Source organism: Pinus tabuliformis, chromosome 9, assembly GCF_031772625.1.
Source record: "Pinus tabuliformis cultivar Carrire ecotype Pingquan chromosome 9, CPIR1, whole genome shotgun sequence".
Taxonomy (NCBI): Eukaryota; Viridiplantae; Streptophyta; class Pinopsida; order Pinales; family Pinaceae; genus Pinus; species Pinus tabuliformis.
In genome coordinates, this window is record NC_142307.1 from 619,911,432 (window position 1) to 619,928,830 (window position 17,399).

The following is a 17,399-nucleotide window of genomic DNA, read 5'->3' on the forward strand; positions in this document are numbered from 1 at the left end:
AATTATGATTTAAACCTAAATTAGAACTCTAATTTGGTGACTGTGATTTAAACCTAAGAAATTTGAAGATATATTTATAATCATGTTAACTTGCTCAATGGTAAATTCACACACATTGGTTGCATTCCATAAAAAAAATAACTTCCCCTCAAATAATACGAGTGTGGAACAGAATTGACGCAAAGACTTCAATGGTAACAAAGTATTTGTTAGAATTCCATTCTCTTATAGTTAAATCTTACAGTTTATCTCATTTGGAAAATCTCTTAAGCTATACCAACCCTTAAGATAGAGATACTTCATATTTTCTAGGTCCCCTAGTTGAGATGGCAACGGTTTTAGATTTTTGCAATATCCCGGATACAGAAACTGATGGGAAGAAAGATTACCAATATCTTCGGGTATATCTTCAATTTCAGTCCAACTCAGATTGAGAAACTCAAGGTGTATTAAATGCCACATCGATGGTGGCAATGTTTTTACCGGGATTCTCAGCTCCAATACCCTCAACGACGTGAAGTTGAGGAAAAATCCTGCTGGAGTTTCTTTCAAATCTTCATTTTTTCCCAGGAATAGAGAAACCAATTTGGGGCATCGCAAGTCCTTTGTCGGCAAAGACGTGATATTATTGTCATAGACTGAGAGTCTTTTGCAAACAACCTGGTTCTGGATATGAGGGAAATGTTGAAGCCTTTGACTTGCCCTAAATACACAGTTCTCATTCTCTACGAGACAAATCATCATGTTATGGATAACCGAGTGAACTGTAATGACATCTCCTTTCACCTGAAATAAGCATCGATTTTCTAATAACTCTACATAATTGTACCCCATCTTCAACAAAGAGTCTGCATCTCTGCCCTTAAGTAGGCCTTTGCGATCTAGATATGCACCAATGCTTTCACCGGATTTTGTTCACCTTGGGCAAAAGTGGCACAGTATAGAAAACAATTTTTCAAATTGGCATGAGGCAGAGTCTCGTAACTCCACCTCAATCGCTGAAACAAAACTGGATCAATGGAAGGACGAGAGATTGCAAAACTGAAATCCGTTCTCTGCATTTGCCTTAAAGCAAGCTGCCAATCATTTAAAGCTTTGTTGCAAATCATTGCAAAGGCTACTAACTTTATCGCTAGGGGCAGACCTTCACATTCGCTGGCAACTTCTTTGGAAATGTGTTCTATCTCCCCCGGAATATGCACATCTTTGAAAGCTATATTGTTGAAAAACTGCCATGTGTCATACATGGGTGTTGGGGATTTTTCTGGTAAAATCCCAAAAACAAACAAACTGAACACACACAGAGACATTGCTCTATTTTAAACACAGGATCTTTAGCACAGCGGAAACCAAAAAAAAATTACTTGCAGCTGACAGAGTTTTCACACACCACAGATTTCTATTCATTAATAAAAAAAAGAAAACTGTTGTTACAAAATATGATTCTTCCTCTCTCACAGAGGGATTTACAAAAAAAAACAAAACAAAAGACTCAGACTGCTGTGTTTGCTGTATATTCTATTTTGCTGCTGCTGCCTTTTCCTTTTCATTCACACGCTGCTGCATTCTGTATTTTCACTTCTTCGCACTGCTGTGCATTACAATGCAATTTACACTGCTGTGTATTACAATTCTATTACATGGGCGCTGCTGCCTCTCACCTCTTCACACTCATCATAAAAAAACATTACATATATATATGACAACAAAAGGAAATTACTTCACGTTTTCACTTGCCATGCTTCCGTAAAAGAAATAAAAATTGAATGATTTTACCGGCTCTTACTTGTGCCCATACTCCCGTTGAAATAAAATTAAAAACTTCACCAAAACTTACCAACCCACAGTAAATAGCATTTACTGTTTTACTGACATTTACTGGCGGTAAGTAAAAACTTTTACTTCACGTAAAATTTCATTTAATGCTGGCCTATACTTCACCCATTGACTTCATTTAAATCGCATCGCAGAATCTCTTTTGGTGGAACACAAAAATGGACCACACAGATATGGTGCGATCTGCGATATGCAATCGGATCGCATCGCACCATCGCAATCGCCAGAAAACACAACACATAACGGAGGGTGACAGGGACAATTTGCAATTTGCAATATGCGATAGATCGCATCGCAAATAAAACAAGGCTGCAGTTGAAATTATTATTTCAACACTCCCCTTTAATTTCAACTACTAGGTTATCAATCATACCCAGACATTTCCTCAAAGATTCAAAGCTTTTCTGGTCCAATGGCTTGGTCAGAATATCCGCAACCTGTTCCTGAGTCCTGCAATGTTGTAAAACGATTTCTCCATTGTTCACCAATTCTCTGATGTAGTGAAACCTTGTATCAATGTGTTTCGTTCGCTTGTGAAACACAGAATTCTTGGACAACGCAATAGCTGAGCTATTGTCACAAAAAATCACTGTCGTTGTTGCCTGCTCTTGGCATAGACTTCTTAACAGTCTCCTCATCCAAACCGCTTGACACGCTGCTGCTGTAGCTGCCACGTACTCTGCTTCTGTTGTAGACAACGCCACGATTGGCTGTTTCTTGGAAGCCCATGAAATTGCTCCTGAACCCATGTGAAAAACGTAACCGGATGTGCTTTTCCGATCATCCACACTTCCAGCCCAATCGCTATCAGTATAGCCAACTAAATTTGAATTTTCTAAAAAAGTATACAAAATGCCAAATCTTTTTGTACCTTTGACATACCTCAGAATTCTTTTTGCTGCCTGCCAATGTGCCTCTTTTGGCCTCTCCATAAATCTGGAAATTAAGCTAACAGCAAACATTATGTCCGGCCTAGTTGCAGTTAAATACATAAGGCTGCCAACTATGCTCTTATATAAGCTAGGATCAAAATCCTTGCTGCTGTCCTCTTTGCTGAGTTTTAATCCCATTACTGTGGGAGTGATTGCTGCTTTGCACTCTTGCATATTAAATCTGCTCAACACTTCATTTACATATCTTGCTTGAGAGATAAAAATTCCATTTTCATTTTGATCTACTTCTATTCCTAAGAAGTATCTCAGCAAACCCATGTCAGTCATCTCAAATTCCTCTTTCATGACTGATTTGAAGTTTTCAATGAGGTAGTCATCATTACCTGTAAAAATTACATCATCAACATACAACACAACAATTAAAATTTTACCATCTTTTTCTTTGATGTAGACGGTGGGTTCTCCTTCACATTTGTCGAATTCATTATCCAATAGATAAGAATCTATCTTGCTGTACCATGCTCTTGGCGCTTGCTTCAGCCCATAAAGAGCTTTCTTCAATCTACACACTTTGTGCTCTTCACCTTTCTTCTCATAGCCTAGAGGTTGTTCAACATAAACCTCTTCCATTAACACCCCATTTAGGAATGCTGACTTCACGTCCATTTGGTAGACTTTCCATTTGTTTTGTGCTGCTATGGACAGCACTGCTCTCACGGTTTCCATTCTTGTAACCGGTGCGAAAGTCTCCTCATAATCTCTCCCATATTGCTGCTTGTATCCCTTGACAACAAGTCTTGCCTTGTGCCTTTCAATTTTCCCTTCAGCATTGCACTTGGTCTTATATACCCATTTAACTCCAATAACTTCTTTACCTTTTGGTAGCTCAACCAAATCCCATGTTTTGTTTCTCTCTATAGCATTCATCTCCTCAAGGGTGTTCCTTGTTGTCCTTCTGTTGGCGCTGCTGTTTGGGGATGTATTTCAGCCACCTCCTCATCATCTTCATCATGAGACAAACAATTTTTAACATTAACTGTTTTCTCTATGCTTCCATCCCAAGCTTCCTCCTCAATGAACTGAACATCTCTGCTTACAAAAAACTTCTTGGTAGATGGGATATACAACCTGTAAGCTTTGGATTCCTCACTGTATCCAATGAAGATACATTTCTCCCCTTTGCTGTCCAACTTCCTCCTTAGCTGATCAGGAATGTGTGCATAGGCCACACATCCAAAAAATTTCATGTGGGTGACTCCTTGCTTTCTCCCACTCCATGCTTCTTCCGGCACTTTGTTCATCACAGCTTTTGTAGGATACCGATTCAAGATATATACTGCACAGTTTACGGCTTCAGCCCAATAATCATTTGGCAAATGCTTTGCCTTCAACATGCTCCTCGCCATATCCATAATGGTTTTGTTCTTCCTTTCAGCAACTCCATTTTGCTGTGGGGTGTACCTTGCTGTAAACTGCTTATGTATTCCATTTTCTCTGCAAAAACATAAAAATTCTTTGGAGATATACTCACCTCCTCTGTCTGTTCTCAAGACTTTAATACGCAGCCCACTTTGATTTTCCACAAGTGCTTTGAAATTTCGGAATTTTTCAAACACTTCCGATTTGTTCTTCAAGAAATAAACCCAAGTCTTTCTTGTAAAATCATCAATGAATGTTAGAAAATATTGGCTGCCTGCTAAAGATGGGGTTTGCATTGGTCCACATAAATCTGAGTGGACAATTTCTATGGGTGCCTTTGCCCTTATGCTTTTCCTTGATGGAAAACTTTCTCTGTGTTGTTTTCCCAATATGCAACCTTCACAAAGGCTGTCTGGTTTCTCTATCAATGGTAATCCTCTTACCATCCCTTTTCTGCTCAACAAGTTAAGACCTCCAAAGTTGAGATGTCCAAATCTCAAGTGCCACAACCAATTTTCATCCTTTGGTTGGCTTTGGAAAGCCTCTTGGGTCACTGCTGCAATTTCTTTATGTTTCAGATCTGCCCTTATCCTGAGAGGGAACATTCTGTTCCTCGTCATCCTCACTTCAGTAATACATCTTTTGCTGGGTGGAATATCCATGATGGTGCATACATCATTCTCAAAGAAAACATTGTAACCTTTTTGGACAAGCTGTCCAATACTCAAAAGGTTACATCTCATTCCAGGAACATAATAGACATCTGCTATGGTTTTCTTTTCACCTTGATTTGTAAATATTTTAACTTCTCCTTTACCCATAACAGAAATTTTGCTATCAGTCCCAAGTGTGACTTGTGACTTCACACTTTGATCTAAAGCAGAAAACAAAGCTATGTTTCCTGTCATATGGTTGCTGCAACCGGAGTCTAGAAACCATATATCTTCACTATTTGTTTCAGCCATGTTACAAGCTAACAATACATTATCTTGGCTGACATTTTCTCTAGTAATATTTGCACTAGAGCTATTACTAACATCATGCTGCTTCTTTCTACATTCACTGGCATAATGCCCATATTTTTTACAGTAATAAAATTGGACATTGGATTTTTCATACCTTTGTCCTTGAGCATGATGTTGTCCTCCTTGTTGGCTGCTACCTTGACCTTGGTTCTGATTTGGATTGCTACCTCTTCCTTGAGCATTCGCTGGAATGTTCCTTCCGCCTCTGTTCTGGCTTCTGCCTCTTCCTCTCTTGTTTCCTCTGCCTTGACCTCTTCCTCTTCCAAGAGACATCTGGGTCTTGAAGGCTTGCTCTAGAGATGAGTTTTCATTTCTACTCAACCTCTGCTCATGTGTGATCAGTGATGCATGAAGCTCATCAACTGAGAAATTTGAGAGATCCTTTGTCTCTTCTATGGTGGTGACAATCACATGGAACCTTGAGGGTAGGCACCTCAATAGTTTCTCCACGATCCTCCTTTCTTCAAGTATCTCTCCATGAGATCTTATTTGTGTGACCAGGTCAATTACTTGAGTGAAGAATGAGTCAATATTATCTGACTCCTTCATGTTCAGATTCTCAAAATCTTTTCTCAGCAACTGTAGTTTTGTTGTCTTCACTTTCTCCATGCCTTGATAGGCTGTTTTAAGAGTTTTCCATGCTTCTTTGGATGTCTTAGCTACTGCTAACCTTGGAAACACGCTTCCATGCACTGCCTGATACAAGAAGAAGAGGGCTTTTGAGTCCTTCTTCTTGCAGCTCTTTAACAAATCTTTCTCTCCCTGAGTTAATGCATTAAACTCATTTTCATTTGCTGGTTGTTCAAAACCATCCTCAACTATTTCCCATAAGTCTTGGGAAGCAAACAAGGCTTTCATTGTTATTGCCCAATAGTCATAGTTTTTACCATCAAATAATGGGAGCTGCATACCCATGCTATTGCTGGTGCTGGTGCCAGCCATTTTTGCACTCTTAACTATGCTTCAAATACTTCACTGTGTATTTAAAATAATAGACTGTCTTCAACAGCAACACACAAAAAAAACTTGAGAAATACCTTGGGTTCTTTTGCCTAAGTCTTCACACTGCTGGAGAAGTTGCTGCAATAAGAATCCTTCCTTCAGCTTCTTTGAACCCTTCAAAGAGCCTAGACTAGCTCTGATACCACTGTTGGGGATTTTTCTGGTAAAATCCCAAAAACAAACAAACTGAACACACACAGAGACAATGCTCTATTTTAAACACAGGATCTTTAGCACAGCGGAAACCAAAAAAAAATTACTTGCAGCTGACAGAGTTTTCACACACCACAGATTTCTATTCATTAATAATAAAAAAAAAAAAACTGTTGTTACAAAATATGATTCTTCCTCTCTCACAGAGGGATTTACAAAAAAAACAAAACAAAAGACTCAGACTGTTGTGTCTGCTGTATATTCTATTTTGCTGCTGCTGCCTTTTCCTTTTCATTCACACGCTGCTGCGTTCTGTATTTTCACTTCTTCGCACTGCTGTGCATTACAATGCAATTTACACTGCTGTGTATTACAATTCTATTACATGGGCGTTGTTGCCTCTCACCTCTTCACACTCATCATAAAAAAACATTACATATATATATGACAACAAAAGGAAATTACTTCACGTTTTCACTTGCCATGCTTCCGTAAAAGAAATAAAAATTGAATGATTTTACCGACTTTTACTTGTGCCCATACTCCCGCTGAAATAAAATTAAAAACTTCACCAAAACTTACCAACCCACAATAAATAGCATTTACTGTTTTACTGACATTTACTGGCGGTAAGTAAAAACTTTTACTTCACGTAAAATTTCATTTAATGTTGGCCTATACTTCACCCATTGACTTCATTTAAATCACATCGCAGAATCTCTTTTGGCGGAACACAAAAATGGACCACACACATATGGTGCGATCTGCGATATGCGATCTGTGATATGCGATCGGATCGCATCGCACCATCGCAATCGCCAGAAAACACAACACATAACGGAGGGTGACAGGGAGAATTTGCAATTTGCGATATGCGATAGATCGCATCGCAAATAAAACAAGGCTGCAGTTGAAATTATTATTTCAACAATGGGCATGCATTGTATTTTCATGCACCCGTCGGCCTTCATTTCGTCAATCAGATTTCTATTCTCCATAGAGAATATAAGTTTGTTGTACTTGTCATTGCTAAATTCCACACCTAATTTGTTGAGATCAAGTTTTCTCAACATGTTATCTAAAACCAGAAAACAATTCCTCCTCTTGAGATATGCAGACAGCATCATCCTCCGCATGTCAACATCATTATGACATTTGGTGAGGTCTAAGTTAACTTTAGAAGCAATACGACTCTGCAACTCTACATTTGGAAATTGATCGACTGGAACCCAAATGGCATCATCAAAAATGTCACTAACCTTATTGGGGTTGTACATTTTTCTGAGCATTGTTGTTTTTCCCACACCACCGTTGGCATATACTCCTATTATCCGAGTTTGGGGAGCTTCCGTAACCCATCTATTTAGCTCTATCTCTGCTTCTTGTGGTGCGGCGTAGGCAACCTGTTGAGCACTGCAAAACACTGAAAAATCGGTGTGAAGTTCATTAAAGAGCACATTTAAAGCTGCCTTCCACTCTTTGATTTCTCTAGAGAGTCTGGGCATTCAAAAAAAACCTCAGGACAATGGTGCAGCCGTTGTGAGCGATCAATCAAGTAGTCGGCCTTTACAAGTGCATCTTGCATTCTTTGCAAAGAGTTTCTCAGAGATTGAGGGGGAGTCTAATCAGAGATCACACAGTTAAACACATAAACACAGAACTTGCCTTCATTCGATGGCTAAATAGGTTTTTATACACAATAAAGAACTTTCTGGAGTCTTTCTAGAGTCGGTGGCTTCTCCAGGAAGCTATCCAACTCCGCCGAATTCTAGAAAAAGCTAGACGCAGCATTAATGGTGGTGGTTGGAATTACTATTGTTTTTCCAACACTCCCCCTTAATTCCAACCATATGACAAATATACAATATGTAAGACACTGTAAACATACTCTTAATTGATATGCTTGATGGTCTAAGTCTTAGCTAGGCTTACAATATAATCTTGATTTTCTACAACACATCTTACTTCTACAAAACTCAAATTTTGCCTTTCCAAGAGGCTTAGTTAATATGTCAGCTACATTCTCATTTGTATTACAGTACATTAGAGAAATTTCTTTTGATTGGACCTTTTCTCTTACAAAATGATATTGTGTGTCTATATGTTTTGACCTTGCATGACATACAAGATTGTTCCCCAGTTTGATGGTGCTTTGATTATCACATCTGATCACTGTAGGTTCTTGTTGACCTTCACCAACATCTTCAAGTATTCTTCTGAGCCATATTGCTTCACAGGTGCCACTACATAATGCTTTATATTCTGCTTCAGTTGATGATAAGGAAACCGTTTCCTGTTTCTTACTGCTCCATGATATAACTCTCGATCCTATATTGAAGACGTATCCAGTGGTGGATTTCCTGTCATCTAGATTTCCAGCCCAGTCAGAATCAGAATGACCTGTCAATTCAACATTACAAGCATTAGTATATTCAATACCAAAATTGATAGTTCCCTTTAAGTATCGAAGGACCCTTTTCGCAACTGTCCAATGGCTTTCTTGAGGTTTAGCCATGAATTAACTAAGTATGCTTACTGCATAAGAAATCTCTGGTCTGGTGGTTGTGAGATAATTCAGACTTCACACTAATTGTCGATACAATGTTCCATTCACCTTTTTTGTTCCATCATCACTTCTTAATTTGATATTTTGTTCCAATGGAGTACTCCCTGCTTTACATCCATTCATATGAAATCTCTTTAGTATTTCATTTGTATATTTTCTTTGTGTGATTAAGGTTCTTCCATCATCCCTCCATACTTCAAGACCTAGACAATAATGCATCTCACCAAGATCCTTCATCTCGAATTCCTGTGATAACTTCATTTTTTTAATTTGTTATTAATTTATCAGCACTCCCTGTTATTATTAGATCATCAACATATATAGAAAGTAATACTATATCCCCATTTCTGTCTGTCTTGATATAAAAATTAGGATCATTTTTACTATTTTTAAATCCTTGTTGAAAGAAGAATTTGTCAATTTTCTCATACCAATATCTGGGGGCCTGTTTTAGTCCATATGAGGCCTTTTTTAACTTGCATACAAGATGTTCTTGACCCTTCTTTACAAATCCTTCTGGTGAACAAGATAAATCTCTTCTTTTAAGTCACCATTTAGAAAAGCTGACTTTACATCTAATTGATGTAGCTTCCAATCATATTTAGTTGCCAATGCTATCATTATTCTGATTGTATTCATTTTTGCAACCGGAGCAAAGATATCTTCATAATGTATACCTTCTTTTTGTGAATAACCTTTTGCAACCAATCTTGCCTTATACTTGTCTATGCTACCATCTGCATTAAATTCTGTCTTGTACAACCATTTTAATCCTATAGGGTCTTTATTTTCAGGTAGTTCTATTAATTCCCAAGTTTCATTTTTCATTATAGAGTCATATTCTTTTGTCATAGCTTCCATCCATTCTTTACGATTTTTGGCTTGTTCATAATTTAAGGGCTCAAAAATAGTCATTACTTGAGACATTAAAGCATAATCTCTATACCTGATGGGGGCTTGAATATGTCATGTTGACCTTCTTAGAGGTTCATTACTTTGTGGAGTACCTTCTCCTTTTCTTCTCTGTGCAGTGTCTTCATCACTTCTTTGTGGACTTTGATTCCTTGATGTGTCTTTTGGAATGTCCATGTGTTCTTGTTCTTCAGTTGATTCCACAACTTCTTCTTCTTCCTTAAAGCTTTCATAAGAAGACTGCCATGTATTATGTTCATCTTCTTTTATTTGTTTATCTACATGCTCATGAAATATAACATCTATACTTGCAAAGACCTTGTCAGTACTTGGATCATACATTTTATATGCTTTTTGATCAGTGCAATATCCAATAAAAATACATTTGATGGCTTTGGCATCTAACTTTCTCCTATCCTCTTTAGGAATATGAGCAAAGGCCTTGCATCCAAATATCCTTAAATGACTAACTTTAGGTTTAAAACCATAAAATGCTTCAAATGGTGTTTTGTGCTCAAGATACTTAGTAGGGCTTCTATTTTTAAGATATACAACTGTATTAATGGCTTCAACCCAAAAACTATTAGAAAGTCCTTTACTTTTTAACATACTTCGAGCACATTCAACTAATGTTCTATTCTTTCTTTCAGTTACTCCATTTTGTTGAGGTGTATGTGGTACTGTAAATTGTTGCATAATTCCATTTTGTTTGCAATATTTGATAAAAGCTCCTGAAGTGTACTCACCACCTTTATCTGATCGAAGAATTTTAATGCTCTTTCCTGTTTGCTTTTCAACCATACTCTTGAATTCTTTAAAGTATTCAAACACGTCACTTTTGTTTCTTATAAAGTACACCCAGGTGTATCTAGTGCTATCATCAATAAATATAACAAAGTAATATGGTCCACCAAGTGACTTAGTTTGCATTAGACCACATACATCAGTATGCACTAGTTCAAGTATTTCATGTTTTCTTCTATTTTCATGCACATGAAATTCTTCCCTATGTTGTTTTCCTAGTGCACAACCTTCACATTCAAAGTGTTCACCCTTAATAATTGGAAGACCTTCTACCATCAATTTCTTTTGTAGTAACATTAGGTCATTATGATTTAAGTGTCCACACCTTCGATGCCAAAGCTCCATAGTTGACATGCCTGTTGATGCCAAAGCTTGATGCCCATTCTTCATTACATCCAACTTGTATAAGCCTCCAACTCTCATTCCGTTTGCAACAACCTTGTAGTTGTTCTGCACATCCTTTACCAAACAATGTGATTTCGCAAATTCAACTTTTAAATGTTGATCTGTGATAGTAGAGACTGAAATTAAGTTCTTCTTTAATCCTGGAACATACACCACATTTTGAATTTGTTTTTCTTGTCCATTAGGCATCATAACACTTATATTACCATATCCTTTAATTTCATGTGATCTATTATTTCCTAAATAGATGTGTCCACCATTATTAATCTCATGATAAGTATCAAACCAATCTCTTTTGCATGACATATGGATTGATGCACCAGAATCTATAAACCAAGCATTATCATCATTAGTTTCTGTTGATAAAGCAACATTGGACACAAACAATTTAAGATTGCTAACATCTTGACTAATTGCTTCATCTCTATCAACATAATTTCTTGAATGCCTTCTTTGTTTAAATTGATCAGACCTCCTTTTCATGCAATTCTTAGCAAAATTACCAGGTTTACCACAGTAATAACACACATCATCTCTACTTGATTTGGCATTTGTCATTGGTAAAGGGGTACCTTGAAATGATTTTACCTATGGCCTTTTGCCTTTATTTTTCTCCCACTATTTTCCTTTGAAGGACTGCTTCCCTTTGGCATCAATGTCAAATTTGAATTGGGAGATTTATGTTTAAGGCTTCTTCTCCGCTCTTCTTCCTACATAAGTATACCTGCCAACTCATCAAAAGTAGGAGCCTTCTCTCTAGCTGAAAGACCAGTTATAAACATTTGATATTCATCAAGCATTCCACTTAATGTCACATTAACCAAGTCTGTACTATATACTGATTCACCAATGTCACCTAATTTATCCTTTAGATCTTTAATTCTAGAAATAAAATCATTAACAGTTTCATTTTCTTCCATCTTAATTGAAAGAAGCTTACTATTTAAATACAATATTCGATTGTAGTCTTCGTTTCATACAAATTTTTGAAAGTGTCCCATGTCTCCTTGGATGTTTTGCACTCTCTAATGTGTGGAATAATGTTGTCCTTAACCGTCATCCACAAAAGCACCTTTGCTTTGTTTTCTCGTCGCTCCCAATCTTGAATTGCAGCATCTGTGGCTTGAGGGGACACTGGCTTAACTTCAGCTCTAGACACAATCGCCCATGTATTGTTGCCTTCCATCAAAGTCTGCAACTTAAACTTCCAATTTGCATAATTTTCACCATCTAACTTGTTAGATTCAGATAAATAAGATTCTGCCAATATATTAGCCATTGTCAATAAGCTTCTAAATCTTTAAGTAAAAATTTTATCCAATATTATTAGATAATATGGCTGCCTTCTTCTTTCCTTTTTTTAGAAACAAACATCAAACGTTCGATTCCTGGAATAGCAAGCATAGAGCTGCATACAACTGGATATTTTTCAGAAACTATCCAAGCAAATTATTCCGAAGCCTAGAACGATTTTGGCATACAAACACGACTGGAGACACTTTCAGCCGTTTTTGGAATCATCCCTATGCAAGAAACAACACATTACAGTGAAGTTTTTTGAAACACTCTTTTTTTCTTTTTACCAAATGCTATAGTCAGTGTCCCTTATTTTGCCAAAAATCACCCAGACTCACATTGCCTAGACTTGTAGGTCCATCAATCCGTAAAAAAACAGAGTATTATCCCTATGCAAAAAATAGGGCATTATCCCACTTACAACATTATGAATTTTTAATTTTAAATATATTCAATGACTACATGCGCACCTTTCATAAAATTTGCGCATAAACAGGCACACAGAAACCCAAAATTTATACACCATTAATGCACAAAATTGTTTACAATCTTACTAAAACTTTCGAATCCCACTCATTTGTGCCACAAATTACCCTAAACAAACATTTTCAGACCTAGTAAGCTTAATCATCATTTGAGCACTGAAAGAGCCAAAATATTGTTATATATGTTTCCTTCAGAGAACATGAAACTAGTTATTAAGCCAAAAAACGATGGACTGATAACATCAAGCAACTGGTGAGAGTTTAGTTTTCCCTCACCGCACCAGCACAAACTTATGCACAGCTTCTCTCCACGCTTCTGCTGCACCACAGCTCGTTCTTCTCACACCTCCAGCCTCTCTAGAATGCACCCTCTCAGAAGAACCTTGCAGCACTCAACCTCACCTCGCTCTGATACCAAATCAGAGATCACACAGTTAAACACATAAACACAGAACTTGTCTTCATTCGATGGATGAACAGGTTTTTATACACAATACAGAACCTTCTGGAGTCTTTCTGGAGTCAGAGGCTTCTCCAGGAAGCTATCCAGCTCCCCCGAATTCTAGAAGAAGCTAGACGCAACATTAATGGTGGTGGTTGGAATTACTATTGTTTTTCCAACAAGTCTTGCACTGCCACTCGAATTGACTGGTGATATCAATTAAGATGACCTTCATGCGATTTAATTGAGCTTCTAGAAGCCGACGGTTATGATCCAACTGCCTACCATCGTTAATCTCTCGGATGACTACAGCAACAACAATGTTTATGGAGTTTGTTGGAGGTACTACACACCTAGGACTTTCATTACTAGCACATGCGGACACTTAGTTGGAGCATTCACTGACATGCAAGGCTTCAACATTGGAATCTTCACTAGATTGGCACCTTTGACTGTCCATGCATGCATGGGACTACATGCAAGATCCTTTCTGCATGATTTGCTCCTCCTTTCACTCTACAACTAGCTAGTTCTCTCCAAAACTTGTTGTAGGTGTTGAGTCCTCTCATTGATCACCACTATGGCGCATTACCTTGGGATATTCACCCAATGATGCGTATTAGTTGACTCTCATGTAGTATATCATGAGCATTGTAACCTATTTTTTGTTAATCAATAATTTTGTTTGTTCTTTCGATATTTTTTAGTGTTTTTGCTCTGCAAAGTTGTGTGTTCAACCTTTACTAGCTAGATTCATCTGTGCAGGTTTTCTAACACATTTACATGGTATCAGAGCCCACATGTTGCTATATAAAAGGCACACCAGTACTTTATTTTTGTAGGCATAGCAACTTGGAGATCGAAGATCGACAGAAAAATGGAGTTTCCCAAAGCATCAATCTTAACACTGTACAACTATCACGAATGGAAGGACCAAATGGCTCGATACCTTTGTCAGAAAGGGTTGTACAAGATGACCATGGCTGTAGAAGTGGAACCACTTCAGCCATAGAGAAATCCAAGTACCTCAACCACATGGATGAGGCCCACGAATCCATATTCATTGTGCATCTCCCCAGAGTTGTAGTTTCATCTATCTGCTTGCAGTACTCCCAATGAGATTTGGAAGAAGGTTGAAGAACTCTACGGGAAACAGGTTGAGATGAAAGGACATCTACTCGAAGTGGATCTACTCTCATTGGATCCACGGAACTATGACAGAATTCAAGACTTCTTAACCAAATATAATGATCTATTGCTGCAACTCAAGGGTTGTGGAATTGACAAATCCAAAGAGGAGAGTTGCCAAGTTCTCTCTATTATGTCAAAGCTCGGACCAGAATACTCCATCTTTGTGTCTACATTTCCTTCAGTAAGGTTCGCAATAGGTAAATCCTACACTATGCCTTCTCTCAAAGAGTACATGGAGTCCCTCACTTTTGAGCAAGATAAACTCATTGGCATGGGGAAAATCAAACCTCCAAAAGCGCATGCACTTGCTGTGCATGATGGCAACCATAATAAAAATCACAGATCTGATTCAAATCAGAAAAATCAGCAGCAAAAAGACAAGGGAAAAGCTCATTCCCATCCAAAGAAGGAAGGGTACACCAAGCCCTTCAATGACTCCTCCGGCTCCAGAAATGAGAAAGGAAAGAAAGGAGATAAATGCACCTACTGTCACCGAGGATTCCATCCGAAATCCTCTTAAATGAAGAAAAAAATTGACCAAATGATAGAAATCCTTCAGAAGAACAACCTTGGGGACCACATCCCTCAAGGCGCGAAGAAGAAAACTAAGGATCCGCCACACGGGAAAGGTAACAATTTTCATGCTTTAGTTGTAATTAACTCTTCCCCTGATGCATGGATTATAGATTCTAGTGCACCACATCATATGGCTACTACAAAGGAAGTCTATTCCTCTTTGGATGCATGCAAAAGACCTCCCATCCTCATGGGAGATGAATCACCTATTGAGGTCACCAGAAAAGGTAGAGTGGAACTTTTACACGGAAGCTTTGAGGATGTTCTTCATGTTCCAAAACTTTTGATAAACCTACTTTCAGTTTATCAGATCACTCATTCTGACACTAGAAAGAGAGTGGAATTCCCTCTAGATGCAGTGAACATATATGACCTACATAACAGCTCCAAAATTACAACCAGTGAGGTAAACAATGGAGCTAGACTGTATGCATTTTCTGAATTTATTGAATCTGAATCCTCCTTATTGCTTACACATGTTGATGATAGTAGTAGGCTTTTGCACAAGAGGTTTGGTCACTTAAATGACAGGTATATGCAGTAGCTAAGCAAGCATGAGATGGTGGAAGGCTTGCCAAATATCAGTTTCTCCAAAGGAGTTTGTGAAGGGTGTGTCCTTGGCAAACATCCTAGAGAAAAGTATGACACTGGCAAGACTCACAAAGCATCCTCTCCTCTAGATCTGATCCATAGTGATCTCATGGGGCCTTTTTCTCATCCTTCCATCAACAAAGCAAGGTATGTGCTTACATTTATTGATGATTTCCCATGGTACACTTGGGTGTATTTTCTCAGGGCCAAATCTGAAGTTTTTGTGCACTTTGAAGATTTCAAAGCACTAGTTGAGACATAGTCGGAGAGAAAGACCAAAACGCTTCGTATAGACAATGGGGGGGAATATGTTAACATAGCACTTCAGAACCTTTGCCTTGAGTCTGGCATACAGTTGCAGCACACAGTTCCATACACTCCGCAGTAGAACGGAGTTACTGAGAGAGAACCAATCTCTCAAAGAGATGGCTTCCTACATGCTGCATGCTAAGTCACTACCTCATAAGCTATGGGCTGAAGCACTTAATTGTGCTAACTACATCCAGAACATATCTCCTCATAGATTTGTCAAGGATCAAGCCCCCTTTGAGGCTTGGAGCGGCATTGAATCGAAGGTCACCCACTTCCATGTTTTCGGCTCCCAAGCATGGGCTAGGATCCCCTCTGAAAAGAGGAAATCTCTTGATCCACAGAGCATTGAGTGCATCTTTTTTGGATACCCTGATGGTGTGAAAGGATACTGACTCCTGATTTCCTCTATGGACAAGCTCATCATTGAGCGAAGTGTTCAATTTGAGTAATGTCTCTTACATGCACCTCAATTGCTGCATGTAGACAACTTTTATCTACCTCATGACCGAGTTGATGACTTAGTACACTCAGACTCAGATACAGAGCATGCAAATGCTGAGGTAGAGCATGCAGATGCAGAGACAGAGTCTTCAGATACAAATCTAGTGCATGCATATGATGATCCACATCCAAGCCCAGATCGGGATTCCAGCAGTGAATCAACTTCCCCTGTCATAAACCAGATAACAAGGAGCTTAAGTGAGATATATGCACAAGACCACCCAGCTACTAGAAATGGTATTGTGGGGGATAATTCTGATCCGGAGAGGACTAGCTCAGAGTTTATTGAGCCTCCTCTTTCCCTCACTACCACTGAACCAACGCCATCCCGGCATTGTCATTTGGTTCAATCTTCTGATTCGCAGTCTTATGATGAGGCTGCTGGGCATCCCTCTTGGGAGTCCACCATGGAAGAGGAGTACAACTCCATCCTCGAGAACCAAACCTAGGATCTGGTCCCCTTTCCTTCAGGAAGGAAAATTGTCCGATGCAAATGGGTCTACAGGACCAAGAGTGCTAAAGATGGGCAAATCACCAGATAGAAAGCCAGGCTAGTAGCCAAAGGCTTCCACCAAGTGCATGGCATTGATTATGATGAGACCTTTGCTCCAGTAGGAAAGATGGATTCCATACGCCTTGCACTTGCCATTGTGGGTGCCCAAGGGTGGGAAGTACATCAGATAGATGTGAAGAATGCCTTTCTTCACGGAGACCTATCTGAGGAGATCTACATGGAGCAACCACATTGGTTCATTCAGGTTTCATCTTTGGTTTGCAGACTGAAGAAGTCTCTCTACAACCTTAAGCAAGCCTTGAGAGCTTGGTATGTGAAGATGGATTCTTTTCTCTTATCACAAAACTTCAAAAGATGTAAGTCTGATCTGAATTTTTACATGCTCAGGACACATGACTCTCTTCTTATCTTAGTTTTGTATGTGAATGATCTCCTGATCACCAGTAGCTCGGCTTCAGCCATTGCTACAGTCAAGA

At 38.6% G+C, this 17,399-nt stretch overlaps 1 protein-coding gene across 1 annotated transcript; it reads right to left on the minus strand.

Annotated features, from left to right (window-relative positions):
• Positions 1-881: 881 nt before the first annotated feature.
• On the minus strand, positions 882-7,833 carry LOC149150113 (putative disease resistance protein At1g61300). Its single transcript, XM_089442704.1, has 2 exons — positions 7,371-7,833; positions 882-1,264 (listed from the first exon to the last, which is right to left on the minus strand). The coding sequence occupies exons 1-2, from the start codon at positions 7,831-7,833 to the stop codon at positions 882-884; spliced, it is 846 nt and encodes a 281-aa protein (XP_089298830.1).
• Positions 7,834-17,399: the final 9,566 nt, after the last annotated feature.